The following is a 26,251-nucleotide window of genomic DNA, read 5'->3' as shown; positions in this document are numbered from 1 at the left end:
TTTTTGTTTAGCATTTAACAAATAAAAATAATCTACTTTTCCATTTTTATTTGTTTAACATTTTACAAATAAAAATAATCTACTTTTTCGTTTTTATTTTTGTTTAACATTTAGCAAATAAAAATAATCTACTTTTTCCTTTTTTTTGTTTAACATTTAACAAATAAAAATAATTTACTTTTTCCTTTTTTTGTTTAACATTTAGCAAATAAAAATAATTTACTTTTTCTTTTTTGTTTAACATTTAACAAATAAAAATAATCTACTTTTTCCTTTTTTTGTTTAACATTTAACAAATAAAAATAATTTACTTTTTTCTATTTTTTGTTTAACATTTAACAAATAAAAATAATCTACTTTTTCCTTTTTTTTTGTTTACCATTTAACAAATAAAAATAATCTACTTTTTCCATTTTTTTTTTGTTTAACATTTAACAAATAAAAATAATCTACTTTTTTCCATTTTTTGTTTAACATTTAACAAATAAAAATAATCTACTTTTTCCATTTTTTGTTTAACATTTAACAAATAAAAATAATCTACTTTTTCCATTTTGTTTTGTTTAACATTTAACAAATAAAAATAATCTACTTTTTCCTTTTTTTTGTTTAACATTTAACAAATAAAAATAATCTACTTTTTCCTTTTTTTTTGTTTAACATTTAACAAATAAAAATAATCTACTTTTCCTTTTTTTTGTTTTGTTTAGCATTTAACAAATAAAAATAATCTACTTTTTCCATTTTCTTTTGTTTAACATTTAACAAATATAAATAATCTACTTTTTCCTTTTTTTTAACATTTAACAAATAAAAATAATCTACTTTTTCCATTTTCTTTTGTTTAACATTTAACAAATAAAAATAATCCAATTTTTCCTTTTTTTTGTTTAACATTTAACAAATAAAAATAATCTACTTTTTCCTTTTTTTGTTTAACATTTAACAAATAAAAATAATCTACGTTTTCCTTTAATTTTTTTTGTTTTGTTGGCCTATTACGTTTATACGGCTAACAATAAGGATTTTTTTTAACCACTAAACCCAGTTTAGTATAAACACCACGACCTTCCCGTGATAAGAACGGCTTTCGGTATAAACACCCTCAACCTCCACGTGTTAAGAACGGCTTCCCAGGTTAGGGGTGTTTATCCCAAAAGCCGTTCTGAACATGGGAGGTTGTGGGTGTTTATACTACGCTGGGTTAGATCGTAAAAAATACCTTCTTTCCTTCTTTTTTCCTTCTAATTTTTGGCCGTCTGAAAATTTAACTACCAGTAACCTTAAAATTTAACTACCAATAACCTTGAAATTTAACTACCAGTAACCTTAAAATTTAACTACCAATAACCTTAAAATTTAACTACCAGTAACCTTAAAATGTAACTACCAATAACCTTAAAATTTAACTACCAGTAACCTTAAAATTTAACTACCAGTAAACTTAAAATTAAACTACCTGTAACCTTAAAATGTAACTACCAATAACCTTAAAATTTAACTACCAGTAAACTTAAAATTAAACTACCTGTAACCTTAAAATTGTCCAGATGGAACAATTCAGCATGTTACCATTCAATCGAAAAGAGGGGATGACTTTCGAAAATATCGGCGAAAAAAAACGACTCCTCCCAGTAGAAAAGTACCCAGATGAGGGTGAAGGAATTAATGTTTTTAGCCAGTTTTTCGCTATTTGTCGTTATTTAAGCTTTATCTTATGTAACTTATACACCGATTATTTATCTGATATGTATATTATGTAACTTTATATTATTTAATTAATTTAATCATATTTTAAATTAATTCATTTTGCTAGTAGTTGAAATCTGACATGTTATCTTGTATAATATTATTCTGTATTTAAAAAAAAATTATATGAAGTTTAAACCAGCTGAAGTGAAATTATCTTTTTGTTGCCAGGAATTTAAGATGCTTTTAAATGCTAATTCTAACTCTGATTGTTTATTCAAAGTTAATTTATGTATCTATATCTATATACTGATTTTATTCTTTACTAGCAGTTCAGCCCGGCTTTGCTCGGGCCTTATGTACTGTTCATAACTTGCCCTACGTGTGAATACACTTTATGTAAGATTTCAAATGTTTAGACGAAAAATTGTCTGAGTAATTTCATAGAGACCGCAGATGTAAATTTTTCTTAACATTCATTGTTTTGGGCTCAAATCAAATTAAAATGTTTGACCTATGTCCAAGTAACCTACATCTAAAATTTCAAGTTTTTAGACCTAAAATTGGTGAAGGAATTTGATAGAGTTTTCAAAGGTCAAATTTTTCAACTCTGACCTCTTGGCAGCGAAATTTTCGCCCCAAAACTGATTAAAAAGCTTGCTGCATGTCTGAATACATTTTATGTCAAATTTAAAATGTTTAGACCCAAAATTGGCTTCATAGTTTGTTAGAAATCACAAAGGTCAAAGTTCAAAAGATTTGACCTTTGCGATTTCTTGACAGCCAACTTTTCGGTCAAAAACCGTTTAAAAAGCTTGCCCTATCTCTGAATACACTTTATATTAAATTTCAAATGTTCAAACCAAAAATGGGCGGAGTAATTTGGTAGAGACCGCAGAGGTCACTTTTTTTTAACTTTGACCCCTATTATGACCTCTTAACATTTAGTGTTTTGGGCTCAAATAGAATTATAAAGTTAGATCCATGTCCAAAAAACCTATATCTAAAATTTCAAGTGTTTAGACCCAAAATTGGTGGAGGAATTTGGTAGCGTTTTGAAAGGTCAAATCGTTGAACTTTGTACCCCTTAACAGCAAAATTTCTGGCCGAAACCAGATTAAAAAGATGTTCCCAAATCTCAGTATCCTGTATATCAACTTTCGAGCTTGTAGACCGAAAATTGACAGAGTTATTGTGTAGGGAAGTGTACACAGACAGACAGACAGACACGCGCGTGCACGCATTTTATAGATATATAGATTATCATTTTAATTTTAATCTACCTTTCCTCATTTACATTCATTCTATCATTTAAAAGGAACTAACTTCCTGTAGTCACCTGTACGTTACCATGTAAACAGTATTTCAGAAAGTGACAGTTTTAAATAAACAGAAAAAAGAAACAATATAAACAAAACGTTTTCCTTAAATAATAAACAATTATTATTTATTTTGAACAATATGTACATAATTTTGTTTATATTATAAACAATATAAATAGGACACTTTATAATTTGAAACAATTTAAACCTTTTTAAATTTTAATGTTAGACATCAGAAACAGAATTTTTTTTATAATTTTCAAAGAAATATAGTTCGCAGACATTTTTCAATATATATACCTAAAAGAAAAGAAAATTGTGGGAAATTAGGCAAAAACAATTTATTTTGTTTTTTCGTTTAAAAATAAAAACAAAACTTTTAATGTTCCAGAATTTTTTGGATGAGTATTGGTTATTCGTATTATTTGGATTCATCGGGCTACTGTTCTCATCTTGAGTGTGGTTTTCAGAACGTTTCGGTCGATGTAACCTCCGACCTTCTTCATGTATAATTTGTCGAATTCGGGAATGTTTCTGTCAAACTCGGGAATTTGGATGGAATTTCGAGTGAAACCCTTTATTTACTTTATGAGGGTAGCATGCTCTTGTTCCGTCAGCCATGACTGGATAGAGGTTCACAAAAACCCGTGATGCATTGGTTAGAGTTCTAGAAAAAAATCAATTGTAAAAAGTGATATTCTCCTGAAGGTTGAAGGTTCAATTCTCAGTGTGGGCGCCTGAAAAAATACAATTGCGAATTACTTAGGACTACTATCCAGTCATGGCTGACAGAACAAGGCCATGCTACCCCGTGAAGTAAATAAAGGGTTCTGCTCAAAATTTCGTCCAAATTCCCAAATTTGATAGAAACATTCCTGAGTTCGACAAGATACTCAAAATATAATTGCAAATTACTTATAACTTCTACCCAATCGTGGCTGATGGAAACGAGAGCATGCTATCCCCGTGGATTAAATAAAGGGTTCTGTTCCAAATTCCGTGCAGATTTCCGAGTTTGACAAAAAGATTCCCAAGTTTGACAAGATACACTCGGAGAAGGTCGGAGGTTACATCGAGCAAAACGTTGTGAAAATCACGCTCAAGATGAGAACAGTAATCTGGTAAATCCAAATAATACGGAAACTTTTAATATTATGCAATTAGGGGAAATTAGACAAAAGCAATTTATTTTGCTTTGTGACTTATTTACGTTCAAAACTAAAAACAAAACATGTAATAATAGTTATTACCAATGCGAGCCATAAGAAACAAAAATTTAAAAATCCCCTGAAAAAAATGTAAATAGCAGCGAGTACTTGTGCAAGCGCTAAAAAAAAGGGTGAAAAAATTGGTTGCAGTAGCCAGGCTCGAACGTGTAGCGCTAAAGGGAAAAGGAGGTGAAAAAGAGGAAACGTTTTAGCCGACTGGCCTACAGCGAATTTACGACATTACGAGCGTTCAAAATAACGCTTTTAAAACGTACATACATAGCATATCGTGACGCGTGAATGACTTTACAAAAATGTCAATGCATAAACTGACATGTCCTTGCAAAGAAAGGCCCAGTTGACGGTGAAAGAAAACGATACCGATTTGCCGTTTAGTTGTACAAATATCATCGAACCATGTAATCACTAAAAGGGACTCGTTCGGTTGACACCGGTAACTCGCTTAATGTAAACATAAGATTATCTACTGTAAAATTAAACCAACATTTTATTTCTATTGTTCAATGTTTTTAAATTAAAATTATATTCAAAAACACATTTAATCATTGTAAGACATCATCTTGCATTATTACTTTTCGTGAATATCTACTGCAAAATTAAATTAACATTTCATTTTTATTATTCAGTGTTTTTGAATTTAAATTATAAAATTAAACACATGTAATCATTTTAAAACTTCATCCTGCATTATTTATTTATTTGTTAAACAACGTGGTTAATTTTAATTAAATTTTAATCATATGATTACTGTTTGCATTAAGTGAGATACGAGTGTCAACCGAATGAGTCCCTTTTAGTGACTACATGGGTCGAGGATATTGGTACAATAAACGGCAAATCTGCCCCGATTTTATCAGTGTTTGGTGCGTGTGTCGAAAGCTGATTCTACTATATAAGGAGAAAAACTTTTAAAAATCAAATGTTTTAGACAGGTCAAATTCGGATCTCGACTGTAATAATCATGTAATCTTTTTTAAAAAAAATTTTATTTAGCTTATAAAGGAAGAATTTTAATTAAGAAAGAAAGAAAGGTGTATCTAGATGTTAGAAAAAGAAGAAATCAAACGTTTTAGACAGTTTAAAGGTTTCCAAATCACAGAAAATCCGGTTCTCGACTGTAATAATCACGTAATCGGATGTTTTAATTATTTATTTAGTGTATAAAGAAAGATTTTTAGTCAGTCATACGAAAACAAGAAAGGTTTATCTAGCTTTTAGAAAAAGAAGAACTAATGGCTATTAGCATGTGACGATATGTCGGCAAACAGTATCTATAGTGTATGCAAACGCAAAAGATGTAGTACAGTAGCGTAGATGTATAAGAAAAGTTAACATGTACTGTTTATTTAATGTAAAAATTAAAGCAGTTTTGGTGTTAATATGTCTGTAATTGGAGTATTTTATTTAAAACGATTGCCTCTTGTATAGAGGGAAGTCATGTTTGTAAATCTCTGGAGCGTTCGTTTTTTGTAGGAAGATTTACATTTTGGAATGAACGAATAGATAGTTCTCAGCCAATGAGATTTAGTGGAATGTGAGAAAGGAAAAATAATTAGTTTTGGAATCAGGAAATGGAAAGATTATGTTATGTATATAAGTATATGAGCCAGATAATAATAAGGGTGCAATCCCATATCTGTCCAAAATTCAGAATACCTCCCGGTGTTGACTGGGAGTGGTGTGAATACTTTATTTAGAGGGAAAAATAGTAACTACTTCTAATATAGATAGTTGTGACTGTGACGATGTTGCTCCGAGGATGTAATATAGGATTTTACTATAACAAATAAATGTGTGTAAAATGGTGTTCAACAGTTACATAATATAGTGGCTAATAGTCTAAACATAATAAGTTTGTGTGTGACATGTGCTGGAGCAAACCTAATGTACTTTGGTTCAGAGGGGAATTTCTGGCGATATTTATTAAAAACAATTGCACACTCGTCTGATCTTTCTAACCGTTAAATCTTAAATTGTTATAGAGTGTTTCAAACAGTAAATTCCCTTTTAAAACAGATATGTGTTTCATTGTAGTCGCCCTTTCACGAGAATATATAAAAAATATCTTTTATTATAGTGTTGACGTAGGAGGGAAGACAAAAACACTCGGTCTTAAACATACATTAAAACAAATATGTGTTTCATTACAGTGTTAAGGGGAGAGGGAGCAATATCTGCTGGAACAGCTTGGCTTCATGGACGCTGATATTAATAGAGAAAAAAGACTTTGTATAGATAGGTGGAATGCTCAAGTGGTATTATCAAGACAACTTGAGATTTGAAAGTCTTTAGTGAATGGGGAAAGAGGCTGATCTAAATTATCTTGGACAGAAACTGTTGTTGAGAGATTTCATAGAATGGAAGCTCTTTGCAGTTGTATCCTGAATATATTCTTGTATATTCGATTTCATATAAATGAAAATATAACAACTATACTAAAATAAGTTCAAACAGTCAGTTAACTTGGGTTTTCTGGTTTTCTTGCTTTTTTTACATTGTTTCATTGAACCAGTTGCCAAAGAAAGAGAGAGGTAGCGATAGGGGCATTATGAAGGAGAGGTAGAGAAATACAAATGAAGGACGAAGAGATAAATAGAAAGAGGGGATAATCGAAGGGATAGGTGTAGAGAGAAAAGGGCAAGACAGAGTGGGGGGGGGGTTAAAAGACAACTCATACATTTTTACTTGTTTCAAAAATATCAGTACATCAGCTTTTGTTTTCTTTGTTTGTTTTTTTTTCTTGCATTCTTTTTTTTCTATTATACTAAACCAGGTGTCAGAGAAATATACCGCATAATCACGTCGACACACTGGTTCCCACTGGATCACCGAAGTTAGCAACGTTTAACCTGGCCAATACTAAATGAGTGACCATTTGGGATTTCCAGGTACTGTATATGCTCTCAGCATTGTTTTTAGTCATCCTACACTTTTCCTGTCCACTGGACTCAAGCAGTGCCGATTCAAGAGAAGTGTGGTTGGAAATTACGCAACCCTTAACTCATTATTTATTTAAATATGATTGGCTACATATGTGCATACATGTTTCTGATGCATATGTAGAAACATGCATGCACATATGTAGCCAACAATATTTGTATGAATGAATATACTATGATTATACTCCACTTGTCATTGAACACTTTTTGATAAACACCGGATTTTCTGTAGATTTGCATCTAGAATACTCCATTATAAATATTGTGCGGTGTGTGTGTGTGTGTGTGTGTGTGTGTGTGTGTGTGTGTGTGTTTCAACTTCGAGTGTATTAACTTAATTCATTACAAGTTGTTTCAATAGACGAGATAAAGATTTTCTGCCTATATCATCAGATGATTTAAGTTAAAATAAAAAAGTGTGCATGTGTGTGTGTGTGTGTGTGTGTGTGTGTGTGTGTGTGTGTGTGTGTGTGTGTGTGTGCGTGCGTGCGTGATTTTTATTCAACATTATTAAGCACAGGCACAGCGTTGTAAGTCAGTTAGTTTGACATATTTTCATGATCTTCCTGAAATAAACTAAGACCGTGTTTATTTCAAACATTCTCACATTTCTTATTACATTGTATCCATCCGTTTGATCTTACCTACTTTGGGCATTTTCTGCATCAAATGATTCGGTTTTCAATGGGACCAAATTCTGGGGAGTCTTTTTATCACTAGCATTATTTAATAATGGAGGATTGTAGTGAATATGATACCGTTCTCCTGTTTCGATCGATTCTGCATAAAGAGAAAAATATATATTTTTTTTAAAATGTCAGTGTTGATGCAAACCAAAATGAGAAAAACAACAGAAATATCGAATGGCAACTTACGTTGTCCAAGTGACGGTTTTTATTAAATAATCTTCATTGTTATTTTATTTTATGACTTATCAACTATTTTCTGGTTATTTAATGTCGAACACAGTCGTTGTAGTAAGAGAATTTTTGCTTCAAGTTTTTAATGTCTTTAAATAGTTATTCATGCTGTAAATGTGTGTTTTATATCGAATTAGTTTGTACATTAATAGGTTTTGTAGACATACATTGTGTAACAAAAATAGATGCAAGGCTTCAGGTGAACACGAATTATATTAGTAACTAAAGAATGACTCAACACTCTTCAAATTTGATGCCTCATCAGCAGATGCGATTTTGCATTATACCTGAAACTGTTTGGAAAATAAGATTAGGAAATAGGATGGATACAATAAAAAATAGAGAGGAATGGAATCCAAGGTGATGGGATTGGGTAGAGATTAATATCTTGCTCAAGTGTGCCCGAGGCAGTTTGGTGCCGTGCCCAGGATCAGTTTATGCCTCAATAGGCATCTCTATAAAGACAGTTTGGTGCCATTCTCAGGATCAGTTTATACCTTCATGGGTATCTCTATTAAGACAGTTCGGTGCTGTGTCCAGAATATGTTTATGTCTCAACAGGCATCCCCATGAAGATGTTTGGCATGCCTGGAGTGGATGCAACTAAAATTATATTTCAAACTTAGAACTGACAGACAAACAAAGCCTTTCATCATTTTCTTCAATATTCAATTGGTGCAAAATTAGGTAGTTTATTTCATACATCCGTCCTCTGATCAGCAACCATCTAAAGTCAAAGATCTACCAGACTGTTGTGAGATTGAGTGCTAATGGGGAAGAATTAGATTGTTCAACAACATCTACGGCATTTCATGGTGAATCAGATGGTTTGGACATGTGCTGGGGTTAACAACGAAACCATCTCGAAACTCGCCTTTGCAGTAAAGTCTCTGGAAAATGACCAGGGAAGTAGGCCGATGATAAGATGCACAATGAACTCTGTGAAACCGATCTTCCCCTGGACCAAGTCTATGATCATGTTAAGTAGAATGCATTAGAAAAAGAAGAAAAAGACCTCATACATACACCTCATATCAATATGGGGCAAAATAAACATTTAAATGGATTTAGTTCATTTAGTAGTCGATGGCAGTCCAGAACTTTATAAAATCAATCATTTTCCTGCAACCGACAACTGGTTCTCCATTTCTATCGACAGAGGAGAAGTACAGCCAACAGACGGCTTATTTCTGAAGTTTGTAATCTCGTCTCAAAGAAGCATCCTGCTTCGACAAGCTTCTGAGACTGACCTTCATTCTTGACCTGAAATCGAAGACTTACACCAAATCTATTGCCAAGGTCACTGGAAAAATGGTTACATCATTCAACCAATCCTCCATCTGTATAAAAACCAAATACGTCTGAAAATAGAATACTGTTGCCATATCTGGGTGGGGGAGGGAGATGCTTGTCTGTTTGTTTCAAAGAAGCATCCTGAGAATTGGCTACATAATAAAAATTATAAAATTTGCATAAATTAAAATATCATATTTAAGCATATTTTATGACTAAGCAACACCAGGGTGGCCTGCTAGTATATATATATATATATATATATATATATATATATATATATATATATATATATATATATATGTTTCATTTAATCACATAAATTAATATACAAAAGTATAATTTTATGCGTAAACTTTAAGTATTTACTTCAACAGTGCTCAATACATAGGTAGAGCTAGGTAGTAAGTGATAAAAATATCCTGACGAATCCTAGCGTGGATGAAACGAAGAATATTCTGTGTAGCTTAATTGCCATATATATTTTTATAACTTACTATATATATATATATATATATATATATATATATAATTATTTACTATAATAATTATTAAATACCTACAGACACTAGTATTTCATCCTTTTGAGAATAATTTGCAGGGTGTCACGATTAACACCAGTCGAGAGATTCAAACCCCGGCAACAGAAGTCATGTCTGGCTTCATTGACCCGAACTATTAGGCTACTGTCAACCACAAGAGATACCGTTGAAATTTAAACATTTATTCCTTTACATATATATATATATATATATATATATATATATATATATATATATATATATATATATATATAAGTGAGCGTGTCTGTGTGTCTGTCTGTGTGTCTGTCTGTCTGTGTACATTTCCCTATGCAATAACTTTGTCAATTTTAATCTACAGACTCGAAATTTGATATACAGGGTACTGAGATTTGGGAAAATTTTTGTGATCCGTTTTCGGCCAGAAATTTGGCTGTTAAAGGGGTCAAAGTCCAACGATTTGACCTTTGAGAACTCTACCAAACTCCTCTGACAATTTTGGGTCTAAACATGTGAAATTTTAGATATAGGTTTTTTATACATGGATCTAACTTAATAACTTGATTTGATCCCCAAACAATAAATATTAGGGGGTCATAATAGGGGCCAAAGTTTTTAAAAAATTGACCTCTGCGGTTTTTACCAAATTACTCAGACACATTCTGGTCTAAACATTTGAAATTTTACATAAAGGGTATTCAGAGATAGGGCAAGCTTTTTAATCAGTTTGGGTCGAAAATTTTTAGTTACCAATATATAACTGTATGTATGTATGTGTGTATGTATGTGTGCCTAAAACTTTCGACAGAGGAGATGGATTTTACCAAGATCAGTATAGTTTTGAAGTTCGACCTTTCAGACGACAAATATCAAAAAATTGACTAAAAACATTAATATCTTCACCTTCAACTGAGCACTTTTCTACGGGGGGGGGCGCTTTTTTCGCCGATATTTTTGAAAGTCATCCTCTCCTTTCTATTGTCTAGCCTTAATTAAAACCTACGTCACTTCTGGTTTGGCAGTGGTCGTAATGACAGACATCATGTTTTTTCCCGTTCTTTTCCTCCGTTGCGGTACGTGTTCGAGCTTGCCTTCCTACTACCATTTTTTTTTTTTACTCAACACATACCTCCAAACACCCGGGCAACACCGGGCATCCATGCTAGTTAGTACATATATATATATATATATATATATATATATATATATATATATATATATATATATATATACTATATACTAGTAGGCGGCCTGCTAGTATATATATATATATATACTTCTTTTAAGTAAAAAAATACTCGAGCTGAGATGGAAACCAAAACGTAAAGACAGCGAGTCAAGTATGATAACCATTAGACAAGCTTGATACGTTCTTTAAAAAGTGTTTTCAAACTTACTTAGACTTAACATAAGGAATCTATCAAGTAAACGATGTATGTGCATTTGTGAAACAGTTGACAAGCAGATAAAAATCCGATGATCCCCACATACAAATTTTTCAACTTTGACCCTTTAGTAGCTCTTTTTTCCAAATGAAAACCGATTAAAAAGTTTTCCACATGTCTGAATACTCTATATATGAAATTTCAAGTCAATAGATCAAAAATTTGTTGAGTATATAAAGTTGAGAATCGTCCTCACACACACACACATTCTATAATGCTCCCTATCTTAGGTTAGCATATGAAGCTATGCTCTTTGTGTAAACAAATTGAGCTTAGGTACTTTGGACAATGTCAAAACATTGTTAATTCACTGCCCGCATAGCATCAGCCGTATAGCGCAATGGTCAGAACTCTGACTGTCGTTTGGGCGATCAGATTTCGATCCTGGCTTCAGGTAGTTGCTTGTCTAGCCACACTGATGAGCTGTGAAACAGTGCTGTACGTGGATGACTATATATATATATATATATATATATATATATATATATATATATATATATATAGTAAATTCCACAGCCAAATAATGTCACAGTCCACAAGAGCCATGGCAATCAACAAACCGGAATTCCAAAACTCATGCTTATCAGTTAGACACATCCGAACTTAGGATTCAAAACCCAAGCACTCTGCCAACTGAGCAAACGCCCCGCACAAAAGACACGGTCATCCAACCTGATAATAATGTAGGTCCATTTCACAGTCGGATTTCGGCGCAGTTTGTTTGATATGTGTTAGTTAATAGAATTTCTTGTGTGCGGGGCGTTTACTCAGTTGGCAGAGTACTTGCCTCGCATGCAAGAGGCTTGGATTTCGAATGCTTAGTTCAGATGTATCTAACTGATGAGCCCAAATGCGGGCAAAACTCGAGTCTTGGGCTTCATTGACTGTCATGGCTTTTGTGGGCTGCGACATTGTTTGGCTGTAGAATTTATAACATATAATCTCTCACATTCTAAAAATCATATATATATATATATATATATATATATATATATATATATATATATATATATATATAATATAAATCTCACCTGTCTGTTTAAATGTATGTATGTCTGCCTAAAACTTTCAACAGAGGTGACCGATTTTCATGATATCAGTATCATTTTTAAGCTCGACGTCTTAGACGACAAATATCGAAAAATTGGCCAAAGCATTAATTCCTTCACCCTCAGCTGGGTAGTTTTCTTCAAGGAGAGGTTGTTTTTTTTTTTTTGCACGACATTTTTACAAGTTATCGTATCGGTTGGATTGACTTTGCCTAATTTTAACATTCTGAACTTCCAGTCGCATCATGGAGTAAAAGGTAAGACGTCAGATTTCTTTTCACTTTCTTTTCCGTCTTTGCGTCACAGGTGTGAGTCTGCCTGCATACTACCACTTTTTTTTTTTTTTGTTCAATGCACACCCGGGCAACGCCGGGCAACGCCGGGCAACACTGGGCACCGGGCTAGTATGTATATATTTATATATATATGGCTCATTTGTTCAGTATCAGATTGTGGATACTGGTGTCATGTCATCAGTTCAATCCTAACCTACTCTAACGACGGCTTAAAGCTAGAAACAAGCATGTCCATAGGTATACTTTTATGCACATAATAATAATTTATATATATATATATATATATATATATATATATATATATATATATATATATATATATGTGTGTGTGTGTATAAACATTATAATAAGCATATATGAATCAACCAATGTTTTGACATTTACATGTTTTTTATGTACTGCAAATTGAATCTAGCAATAATAAGTGATAATCTATAGTGATATGTAATAAGATTGTAGATTTCTGTGGGATGAAGGTTCAATCCTCAGTTTAAGCAGTACTAAAGAAGCAATTGTGAATTACTTAAGATTTCTACCTGGTTATGGCTGACAAAACAAGAGCATGTTAGCCATGTGGATTAAATACAATGTTTACTTTGAAATTCCGATTTTTGGCTAAATAAATTCACGAGTTCAACAAGACACACTTGAAAGAAAGACGGAGGTTACATCGGTTGAAACGTTGTGTGAGTAATATTCAAGAATAAGTCAAAATAATGCAAATGAACCAAGATGCGTCCATTCAATTTGCAAATTTTGCTTTTTTACACGAAAAATTCAAAAACAGATTGATGGGTGCATCATTTTATAGCGATATGTGGATGTGTATAAAAGATACAAAGGTCGTTCTAAAAGTAATTCATCCTTTTCTTTTGAACAAAAAAGAAACATTTAAGTGCTACAAAGGCGGGAGTGGTATCAATAAAACGAGCGGCCTTTTGTGCTCCATAATTTATTTTTCTACATAGTCACCACCATTTTCCATGAAATTTTGCCAGAAATGCAGTGGTGGTTGTGCATGGGCGTCCAGGGTGTGCTTTGTCACTCATATCTCTGTCACTACTCTGAAATCGACGACCCCATCTCCTAACTGTGCCGACACCAACTGCATCGACTTTGTAAATGTTCAGCAGGTGCCGCTTGATACTGATCAGTTAAATTTTTCTGCATGGGGAAATTCAATGACGCATCTTTGCTTCTAATGCATGTCTATGACAAGAGTTGCTTTCTTACAGTCTCACACTGTCAATATCTGCAACAGAAAGATGAAACTGTCAGTTCATGAACGCATGAGTTCAATAATTATAACCATGCAATTTGCAAGCCCCTCCGATCCATTCGGGCAGAATAAAATATAGGAGGCGTTACTTTTTGAGTGTCCCCTCGTATAAAGAGGCATAAACCAATTCCTTGGTTTTTGATGAGTTCTGTACTTGTTTAAATTTTGTATAAGAAATTTTACAAAGGTGACCATTCCCATTCGCTTGTTTTGCCTTTGTCTTCCTTTAAAACAATTTCATATCTTTTCATCCATTCCCCTACTTCATCACTATTTCTTTGTTTTCTTGCTTAAATTCCTCTCCCACTTAAGGGGATGTTATCTCCCTCCTGTTAGGTGAAAATGTGACACGAGGTCAGGAAAGTGGGATTTGAAAAGTCAGCGCCCTAGAGAAATTGCACAATAATCAGCAAAAAAAAAAAAAAAAATGGCAGGACCCCGTCAACATTCTCTGGTAGAGGCGCCTGAAACAATTAGCAATAAACTAACCCCGTCTCAAAGAGGGAAAAGACAAAGCCTCAGGGATTGGACCACCAGACTATCCATTCATGTTTAATCACCTTTTTCTTTACCATATTCCCTCTGCTTAACTTATTTTGTTTTCAAGTAAGATCTTTGACTTACTTGTTGTTTCATCAAATACTTCTGCATGCAAAATCCGATCCCGCATTTTGCTAATTCCTACCCTCTGATGAGAAGGAGAATATTTCTTCGAAACTCCGCGGATTAAGGACTATCCATTTATCTAGTGTTTCCTTTTCAGATTAAATATGTTTTTAACTCATTTCAAGGTGTTTTTTTAACATAATTTATTAACTGTTTGCTCATATATATATATATTTACTAAGCTGCAGAAGTTTAAATGTAATGTGAACAGACATCTCGCTCATCTTCTCACATAGATCCCAGTAGACATGATCGCAAATAGTAGCCCCTGACGTGCAAATGGCAATATGCCTTGTTTGGGGTAAAAAAAAAAAAAAGAGTATAAAAAAACATACACACAATAGAATAATATTTAAATATAAAAAAATTCTAGATAAACCTTCAAATAACGCAGCAATGAATTTGAATAAAATGATAATTATAACCAACATAAACATTCACGCAAAAATGTACAGAAAATATTTCAAATATCAAAATCAATCTCTTGCATAAAATCAGTATAAATGTGAAATTCAAATTTCCCATGAATGTAAATAAGTGCGATCACATTTTGTTTGTCATAACTATTATTAGATTTGAAAGCCTTGTCAAAATTTTGAAAACAAAAACATTTTGTCAAAACTTAAAACTATTGCTGTGGAAATATTCATTTATATTATTATATTAACAGACAAGTGAAGGTTGCCATAGTAATATTAGATCGATGCAAAAAATTTTGCTGATTTAAAACTTTATCATGAAAATGAAAAACTGTGTATATAGAATTTAATTTGTATGGTAGGTACTCGACTGGGCTACGATCTTCGGTCCCCCTTGTAAAACATCGCAACAAAACTTTAAATTGTAAATTAAGATTAAGTGTAGTATTGGAACAGGTATTACACTTTATTTCTAACAGTTCCTCTCTCTCTCTCCCTCTCTCTCCCTCTCTCTCTTTCTCTCTCTCTCTCTCTCTCTCTACGTACCTACCTACCTACCTATATAACTACCTAAAATTATGCAAAACTTCCATAAGCAAATTTTGTTTCCTAAAACTGTTCCTAGTTTATGAAACAATACTGCAGAAGTACTTCACAACTGACTACGACATGATCGTTTTCAAGCCCATTGTGAACATTCATCATGGTGTTGATTCTCTGTCCACCTAACTCTCATTTAAACCTTATTCTCTAGTGGCTTTTTGGCTTTGATAAATGATCACACACACACACACACACACACACACACACACACACACACATATATATATATATTCTTTGTCAACTTGTGAGATTTTTCTTTGCACTGTCATCAGAAAAGAACATATCTAATAATTTATAACAGGACACAATACTGCTGGTCTGCTTTCAAGCTGAGTACAAAATGGTCGTTTTCAAATTCAACGTAAACCAATTCTTGTCGAGCGGCCTTCTTAAATAGCCAAATTGTACCATCAACATGATGTAGTATCACCGTCCATCTGACACTCATTTAAAACTTGAGTGGATTTTTGACATGGATGAATGGTGACACCTTAGCATATATATATATATATATATATATATATATATATATATATATATATATATATATAACTACTTCATTTACTCACATAAAATTAATATACAAAAGTATAGATTTATGCGTAAACTTTAAGTATATACTTCAAAAGTGCTCAATACGTGAGTAGAGCTAGTTAGTAATTTATAAGATATATATGGCGATTAAGCTACACTGAATATTCGGCATTTCATCCACTCTAGGATTCGTCAGGCTTATGCGCGAATTCTGTGGTTGTTTATCGTTTTTATATGGTCCTCTTCTGTTGAGGATTTTAGTTAGCCAATCAGCTTTCTAGTATCCACCGCGCCCCTTCCTATCAGCCAATGGGTATGCATTTTATCGAACAAAGGATCTGTTTTAAAACTAGTTTAGTGGTTTAAGGCAGACGTTTTCTCTTTTTTTTTTATATATATACAAATATACATATGTGTACATACATATAAGCACATATATATACATATATATATACATACATATATGTGTGATCGTTTATGTATATTCATGTTTATTTAATTTATTTATTTGTTTATTTTCTATTGTTTTTGTTAGTTTTAAAACTATTTTGTATCGCTATCCTAGAGTCAATTTTATTTTGTGAACACAGTTATTTACTATTTCTCTTCTACAGTTTAATAGATTTTGGGGTTCTTTAAAGTACATGATAGAAAATTTTTCATGAAGGCATAATTTACATGGGTTGTCTAAATGCCTACACGTGGTAGCTTGTCTTATTATTTTCCATTCGACTACCGGCGAATGTCCGCTTTCTTTGAGTTCCCAGTATTTATTCGCTAGTGTTGTTTTTATACGGTGTTTTTTATTGTTGAATGTACTTTTGTGGTCATAGTATCGGGTTTTGAAATCTAAGGAAGAAATCAAAGAAAGCGGACATTCGCCAGTAGTCGAATGGAAAATGTTTGTATGTGTGTGTGTGTGTGTGTGTGTGTGTGTGTGTGTGTGTGTGTGTGTGTGTGTGTGTGTGTGTGTGCATTTCCCTACCAAATAAATTTTTAGTCTAGAGACTCAAGATTTGAGATAAGGGATATTGAGATTTGGGAAAATCTCCTTAATCAATTTTCGGCCAGAAATTTGACTGTCAAGGGGTCAAAGTCAACGATTTGACCTTTGAAAACTCTACCAAATTCTTCTGCCAATTTTGGGTCTAAACACTTGAAATTTTAAATGTAGATTACTTGGACATTGATCAAATTTTTTAATTCGATTTGAGCCCAAAAAAATAAATTTTAATGGGTTAAAATTGAGGTCAAATTTTTTTTTTTAAATTGACCTCTGTGGTCTCGACCAAATTACTCAGCCAATTTTTGGTCTAAATATTTGAAATTTTACATAAAGGGTATTCAGAGATAGGGCAAGTTTGGGTTGAAAATTTGAGCTGCCAAGTTCAAGTTCAAAGTTCAAGAGATTTGACCTTTGCAGTGTCCAGCAAATTATTCACCCAATTTTGGGTCTAAACATTTAAAATTTATACATAAAGGGTATTCAGACATGCTGCAAGTATTTTAATCAGTTTTGGGGCGAAAATTTGGCTGCCAAGAGGTCAAAGTTGAAAGAGTTGACCTTTGTAATTTTACCAAATTTCTCCGCCAATTTTGAGTCTCAACACTTGAAATTTTAGATGTAGGTAACTTGGACATGGATAAAACGTTTTATTTTGATTTTAGACCAAAATAATGAATGTTAAGGGGTCAAAATTGGGGTTCAAGTTATAAAAAAAATTACCTTTGTGGTCTCTACAGAATTATTCAAACAATTTTTGGTCTAAACATTTGAAATCTTACATAAAGTGTATTCACTCGTAGGGCAAGTTATGAACAGTGCATAGGGCCCGAGCAAAGCCAGGCTGAACTGCTAGTATATATATAAAAGTGAAATTGTCTGTGTCTGTGTGTGTGTCTGTGTGTGTACATTTCTCTATCAAACTACTCTGTCAATTTTCAGTCTACAGGCTCGAGATTTGACATAAAAGATATTGAGATTTGGGAAAATCTTTCTAATCGGTTTTCGGCCAGAAACTTGGCTGTCAAGGAGTCAAACTTCAGCGATTTGACATTTGAAAACTCTACCAAACTCCTCCAACAATTTTGGGTATGAACATTTGAAATTTTAAATGTAGGTCACGTGGACATGGATCAAACTCTTTTAATTTAATTTGAGCCCAAAACAATAAATGTTAAAGGGTCAAAATTGGGGTCAAAGTTAAAAACATATGACTTCTGAGGTCTCTACCAAACTACTCAACCAATTTTTGGTCTAAACATTTGAAATTTTACATAAAGTGTATTCAGACATAGGGCAAACCTTTTAATCAGTTTTTGGCCGAAAATTTGGCTGCCAAGGGGTAAAAATTCAAAAGATTTGACCTTTGCGGTGTCTAGCAAACTACTCAGCCAATTTTGGGTCTAAACATTTGAAATTTTTCATAAAGGGTATTCAGACATGCAGCAAGCTTTTTAATCAATTAATGGGTGAAAATGTGGCTACCAAGAGGTCAAAGTTGAAAGAGATTTGACATTTGCAGTGTCTAGCAAACTACTCCACTATTTTGGGTTTAAACACTTCAAATTTTAGATGTAGGTTACCTGGACATATGGCAAACTTTTAATATATATATACATATGTACATAAAGTTATGAACAGTACATAGGGCCCGAGCAAAGCCGTGCTGAACTGCTAGTATGTAATATTTATATTTATAGTGTATAATATTATTATTTATAGTGTATAATATTTATATTTATAGTGTATAATATTTATAAGCTTCTGTTAATTTTAGTTTCATGCATTGTTATCAGATAAGAACACATGCAATAATCAATAAAATCATTAAAATAAGCAATAAACGTCAAAATGTTAGTATTAGTGCTGGGAAATAAAAAAGTGCCAAGTCTCAAACACGTAAAGAGAGATAAAAGTGCAAAGTAGATCTTGAATATTTGCATAGTCTTACAATGCAAAAGTTATATTTGAGCAAACGCGTTGTCCAAACAGTTCAATATTCAAATACGTTTCTCTACACAAAAGAAAGATTACGCCTATATTTAAACATGACTCCAATAATTGAACCAAACAAAGCCAGCTGTCTAGTAACGAGCGCAGCAAAGAGACGTGTGGCCAGTTTTCTGTTGAGAATCCATGAATATTTTATGCTTTCATTCTCTGCAGCATTGTGTGTGATTCCGTAATCAATAGTTTAATCATATTTGCCTCGCTCAGAGAAGCTGTTCAAGGCATGCTTTTAAACTAATCACTAACGATGGGACGATTGCAGTATTTTAAAGCTTCTGTTCTAAATTCTTGATTCCAATACAATTACCAATCTGATCTCTTTTAAGCAAAAAATCTATCAGTCTCTGTCTGCCTGTCTGTCTGTCTGTCTGTTGGACTTTTTCTCAGAATCTACTGGGCTGATCCGGCTGAAATTTTGTATTGACCTTTGTTATTATGAGGTGCAACGAACTAAGTATTATAGTATCCATTCCATGCATATTTGAGGATTAATGGGGATCAGTCACCACAAAACGACATTTACTCTCAATTCCAGTACAAATACTAATTCCGATTACGAATAAATCGTCATTGGAATGATGAAGAATATTACGAGACGATTGAAAATGTTGAATAAAAATTTTTTTTTTACTTGGGGTCACTACTTATCAAGGCCCAAAGGCTACTCCAGGGTAAGGGTTAATGGATGTAAGATGGTAGTGAAGTAATCGTTAATGATATAAATTGGGTGGAATTTTATTATTTATGAGGACAACCTAATAGGAACTTGTTTACACTAGATTTGAAGGCTACCATGTTGTATTTAGCCAGGAAGTATGCCAGCAGAACAGTGTTCCAAGGGCGGGCAGTTCTGGGAAAGAAGCTTTGTTCATGGAATCTGAGTTTACATTTAGGCACAGATAGAGAGTGGAGAAAATCATACATAGTGGTTTGATTACTTATGGCAAGTATTTGTTGGTAATGGATTTGAAGACGACCAATTTGTAGTCTGCAGAGAAGCAGTTTCATTGAAATGTGTTCCACGAATGGGAAGTTCTTGGAAAGAAACGCTGTTCATGAAAATTGTGCTCGCTTTTAGGTACATAGAGGAAAAAAGAAAAGGTATTTGCGTTATGATATCAGGAGGAACCAGAGATTAGATGTAGTTCCATAGATATAACGATGGAGTAGAGAAAGACTAGCAACGCTACATAATTTATAAAACATTTGAATAATACTGGGCGAGGTGCCCTTGTTGTTAATTGTTGAGTTTGTTGGGATTTTTTTTTATAGTTTCAACATATATTATTCAAGAAGATATAATGGTGATAACGATCAGAAACCAAAATACACTTCAATTTTTTTTTCTTCTCTCTTTTTGTTTTAATTTTCTTATCACTTTTTCCTGGCGATGGGGCATTCTACCGGATGTCAAACATTCTCCTATTATTTTAGTTACTCCAACCGAGAGATTTTTTTAAGATTCTAATTGTTCCTTTAAGTGCTATTGTTTGTATTTTTTTTTCACTTGGTTCACCGGTTATATTCGCCAGATAATTTTTGAAATTTTTTTTTCATTAACCCGGTTGACTCGTATGATTGATTCCTTCTTAAGATTCCAGTTTTTTCTCGTGTCGTACATAACTCTAATTCAATGTGTTTAAAAAAAAAAAAAGCACACATATTAGACAAAAGCGGGGGCGAGGAGGGGGTAAATAAGGGTGGGCAACGGGGGGGGGGGGTAACATCGTTTAAAGCGTGGTCAAAAGACTATAAATTATTAGTGAGAGTAGACAAACATAAAAAAAATAGTATGGGGGAAGAAGAAAAAAAAAACAATCTCATCGAACACCAATAAGTTCCTTCTGCTTGCAAAGACGGCTGACACAAATTAATAGACACAGTCTCGAGATTTTTAAGTGGATTTTTGAGCGTGCTCTGTGTAAAATAAAAAAGTTTCATCCAAGCAGATCTGGCACTGCAATAAATGGTCACCGATGACCGACTTATGAGCTTGTACACGCCCGGATGTTGGCTCTTTTATTGTGCCTACGTATCGAAGGGGGGGGGGTGAATTCATTTGCTTCCCCACTGAGCAAATTAGGCACAAGGCTGTTTTTTAATGTGGAGATAGGAGGAGGGGGGAGGGAAAGGGGGGACCAGCTCCCGAGAGGTGGGAAATGGGGGCTGGATAGAAACTGTTGGTATGAAGGGTTGCCCCTACATTGACCAAGGTCAGATATGTGGGGTTACCCCCACATATGGTCTTTGCTAGTCTTAGCTTGCAGCATCTGTCGGAACAGATACTACACTTTGATCTTGTCCCCCCCGTGCCGCCGAAGCGGGGGGGGGGCATGCTGGGAAATTCTTAAGAAAAATATTTTTGAAATGTATTTTAGTTTCTATTTGTTATCAAACTTTTTCTTCTTTAATGATATATATTGAAACTATTTTTAAAAAAAAATGCCTCAGCAATTAATAATGGCACTGTACCCAATTTTATTCAAATGTTTAATATATATATTTGTGTGTGTGTGTGTGTGTGTGTGTGTGTGTGTGTGTGTGTAACAGCGAAGCAGCAACTTTCTTAATGTCTCACTAGCAATGATGAGCAACAGTAATGGCTACTGTTCATAACTTTATTATATGATGAGTAGTGGTTAGAAATCATGTTTATTTAATCAACGAATTATTGAAGAGGATGAAGGAAAATTATTCGGAATAATCTATAAATATAAAAGCGAAAATGTATGTATGTGTGTTCGCTTTTCTGTGTCTACAAAAGGCTTCTTTCAGAGAAGCGGTTGGTCGGTTCACAACTTTTTAAAACTTTTTATATCATATACAAATCGTAACATCTCACAGTTAACAACGAAGCTCGCCTGTCTATTTAATTTGCTCGATTTCGAGAAGATAAATATTCAATATGTCGCTCGCCGCATGTGAGTTAGTCTTTTTCCTATAATATCTTGGGGGCGCTGAAAAAAGCGTTCAGCAGTAAATGAAATCCTGCAGCCAAACTGACCTCATTAACTCATTAAAACGAGCACCTGCTAAATCCAACTAATTAAATAAATTCAAACGTGTTTCCGTAAGCATGTTGCGGTGGAGCAATCGTTACCGTCGCACTTTTTTTTTCACAACTTTGCCTCAACGGTTCGGGTTCGATCCTCATACTTACTTTTTTTTACCCCCCCCCCCCCAAACACCCGGGCAACGCCGGGTAGCCCTCGCTAGTAACAAATAAAAATCAATATCTTCTTAATTTTCATCTTAATTTCAACTAAATCCAATACCATCTCTTAAACTGTCATGTCGCATACTACATCATTACATAAAAGATGTACTTTCACGATTTTACGACTCATTGATCCGCCATTATTACTTTTTAAATGTAACTTATATAAAGTTTAAAATTTTAATTAAATTGAAGATACTCTGAAGTAGATTGTTGCAGTAAGACAAACTGTAATTACCTCCCCTGTTTATTATATAAGTAAAACTTGCAAATTTTTTTTTACTTTGAAAACTATTTTTATTAATAAATAATTCTTTACTGTATAATTTTTCGTAATGTTTGGATATGTCACTAATTTCAACATGACAATTAAGAAGATAACATTGGTTTTAATTGAAATTCAATTTTTGGATTTTCGATTCTATTTAATTTCTCGAACAAGCATCGAAAATGATACAATGAAACTAAAGAATGTTTTTTACCATATCGTCCAGCTGCTCGCTTAAGACATTCATCATCTGGAAGGTCAAGCAAAATGACAACATCAAAGCTACTAATACGCTCAGGAGATGGCGGCCTCGTATGTGTATCGGGAATTAGCTTGGACTTCTTCAATTTTTTAGTCTTGGAATCCGGTTTCGGAACAACGACTTCCTCTGGCAGCAACAGTTCACCTCCACTTTTAGTAACATCAACACCACTGAGTGCTTTCTCCAGAGCCTTTGTCTGCATATAAGTCACTGGAAATCCATCAAGAATCCAACCATTTTCTTCAGGAATGTTTCTATTAAAGAATGGTACAAAACAATATTATCTCATGAATAAAAATTTTTCAAATAATTTAAAAACATAAAACTTATACAAGGTGCCTTCAATAAGTTTCCAGACTTTGTTCATATGGGAACTTTTATTAATTGTACACACAAAACTCAAGCCCCCCCCCCCTTCAAAGTAATCTCCTCCGGTTGCAATGCACTTGTACCATTCCAACAATTTCTGCAAAATCATATGAAAGTCCTCTTGTGTGAGCATGTGAATGACCTTCCTCACAGCCTCTTTCATCTCCTGAATTGTCTCATAACGACAACCTCTAAAGTTTTCATTGAGCTTAGGGAATAACTAAAAGTCACAAGGAGCAAGGTCTGGACGATAGAGAGGGTGAGGAACTGTCTTGATGCCAATCTTGGTCAAATAGTCTGTGACAAAGATGGAGTTGTGGACTGGTGCATTGGGACAAACTTTGCACCGACTTCCAACCTTCCTTCAATCTTTTATGCCACTCAAAAACTGATGCTTGATTTATGCAAGATGGTCCAAAAGCAGTCTGAAGTATTCCATACGTTTCTGTTATATTTTTTCCAAGTTTAAAACAGAACTTTATTGCATATCATTCTTCTAAAGTGTCTTCATGTTCAGATTGCAATTTTCTAAATTCACCAGCTCTGACAATAAGGCTTTGTATTTCAATTCCTGCTGTAGCTTAAATCATAAAAATTGGTCAGTCATATAGATGTATAGTAATATACATATATATATATACATGTATAGTAATAACATACTGACTGTTCAAGAGTCTACCACAATTTTAAATGCCTGTACAAAAAATCTGGAAACTTATTTAAAGCACTTTGTACTTTTCTAACGGTTTTAAGAAAAATCAGAAATTATATTTACCTGATTTTATTTTTAACTAGCTTTCTCGATCCGGCATAGCCCGGGAGTATTTGTAAATTTATTTTCATCCCACCAGAAAATACTATCATTTGTAAGTGTATCGAACAAAATTACATTTGAAACAGCTTAGGAGTGTGTTTACAATTAACAATGAAAATCCAATTTAAAATTAAAAATGTAAAGAATTAAATGAAAATCTTTGTTTAAATCCGTGGATCATTTAATAAACAGGCAAATTTACTAAGTAAGCAGTAAAAAGGAAAACAAATATTTTAGAATTTAGAATGGAAGAAAACTTTAGCATACAAATTTAAAGTTCAATAGATTATCTCATAATCTTACCAATAAAAACTAAGATTACAAATGATAAAAAAAAAAATGAAGCGTACAGTTCTTCAATAGTTTTAAGAAAGGAAATTAGAAATCAAAATTAACTGATTTTATTTATTATCATGTTTTATGGAAATCGCTTAAGACAAGGCATAAAGCCACTTGAGGCAAGTAGCTAAAAAATACCATTTCATAGTAAAAAAAACTAGCACACTATAAGTGTTATGCAGGTAGATTCTGACCTAGAAAACAGCAATTCTTTTCCCTTTGTCAGAAATATCACTCATGGATAGTGAGGACTTTCTACTCTACTTATATCATTTAAGTGTGTTGTATAAAACCATATAAATATAATCTTATTAGCAATAAAATATAATCTTATTAGCAATAAAATATAATCTTATTAGCAATCTGCTCTGCATGGCCCGATCGTAAAATATGCATAAATATTTTATTTTAATTTATGCAGATTAATTATTTATTATTATAGAACCAATTCTCTATTGATTATTATCCAATATGCAGTAACGATTTCAAAAGTTATTAAAAAATATGACTTGAGTACCATCAGCTAGAATCGAAACCAGAACGTGTAGCTATCCAGCCTTAGTTGTTATTTATCTCTCCTGCATCATTACCATCTGAGCTACCGACAAATGGTTATAAAAGGGTAAAAACTAAGCGACTTTGAGCTTTGGATGTTTAATTTTGCGCATGTTGTTTAAAGACAATCAATCTTGGATCATTCATCAGACTGCGTAACGTTAAATTCCTTTTAAAGAAAAAAAAAACGAAGTAAAAGAAACAGAAAGAAACTGAGACATGTGCATGCAAGTATTATGTTTTTTCTAAACAGTTCACATCTTGTAAATAAAAAAAATACTTGAGCTGAGATCGAAACCAATCCCTAAAGACAGTGAGTCAAGTGCGATAACCATTAGACCAGCTTGCTACAATCTTTAAAAAGTGTTTTCAAACCTATTGATTCTTAAGCTGTCATGTTTCATGACTGTGCATGTGCAGTCGTGATACCGTTGACAACCAGATTAAATCCGATGAACCCCAAGTACCAATTTTTCAATGCCGACCGTTTAGCAGCCCTTTTATCCAGATGAAAACCGATTAAAAGTTTTTCACATGACTATCACCCTATATACCAAATTTCAAATCTGCAGATCAAAAATTCGTTGAGTATATAGATTGAGAAGTCTCCTCATGCACACAAACACATTTTCACTTTTATAGACATATAGATTAGCCTGGGTCATTTTTTTTTTCGCCTTAAATTATTCCAGTTATATGAAGAAAAAAAAAAAAGAAGAAAAGGGCAGCGTCTTTGCGACTGCTTCACTGTTGCTACTAAGGGCTACAATGCGTCAGCGAGAGAATTCCTATATATTTGCCTTCTCTTTAGGGCAAAGTTTTACACAAGGTCTGTTTTTTTTTTATGTGGGGAAAACCCAGCTGCCCAAAAAAAAGGCACTTTAGATTGAGAAAAATAAAAATCGCCATGGTCTAGAGTACCTGTTTCTGTTGACAAATAAAACAGGTAATTTGTAGAGATTAAATAAATCGCCCATGCCATGCTACACAATTTTCATATAAAAAAATCAAATTATAAAAATCAATTAATAATCGAATCTGTATAAATCCAATAATGAACCTAGAAATGCATCAACGTTTTTTTTTTACCTTATTTCATCGGTAATAGCTTCTACCAAAAGTTCGTCGTCAGCAGCTTTTCCTTGCTTTAGGTATTCACACATTTTCTGGCCCAAACGGGCTTTAATGGATAACTGCAACAAAAAAAAGA

The 26,251-nt window shown here is 33.1% G+C and overlaps 1 protein-coding gene across 1 annotated transcript in view; it reads right to left on the bottom strand.

The window, feature by feature from the left end:
• LOC145245909 (sperm flagellar protein 2-like) overlaps positions 1-26,251 on the bottom strand; it is a 246,690-nt gene that overhangs the window by 130,373 nt on the left and 90,066 nt on the right. The window contains exons 14-16 of the mRNA XM_080107652.1: positions 26,131-26,234; positions 22,917-23,218; positions 7,824-7,959 (exon numbers count right to left, since the gene is read on the bottom strand). Coding sequence (XP_079963778.1) covers positions 7,824-7,959; positions 22,917-23,218; positions 26,131-26,234 — 542 coding nt within the window. The remainder of the gene's footprint in view (positions 1-7,823; positions 7,960-22,916; positions 23,219-26,130; positions 26,235-26,251) is intronic.

This window comes from Euprymna scolopes, chromosome 23 (genome assembly GCF_053919585.1).
Source record: "Euprymna scolopes isolate OS-2025 chromosome 23, ASM5391958v1, whole genome shotgun sequence".
In the NCBI taxonomy this organism is placed as follows: Eukaryota; Metazoa; Mollusca; class Cephalopoda; order Sepiida; family Sepiolidae; genus Euprymna; species Euprymna scolopes.
This window is presented reverse-complemented; position numbering and strand designations above follow the sequence as displayed.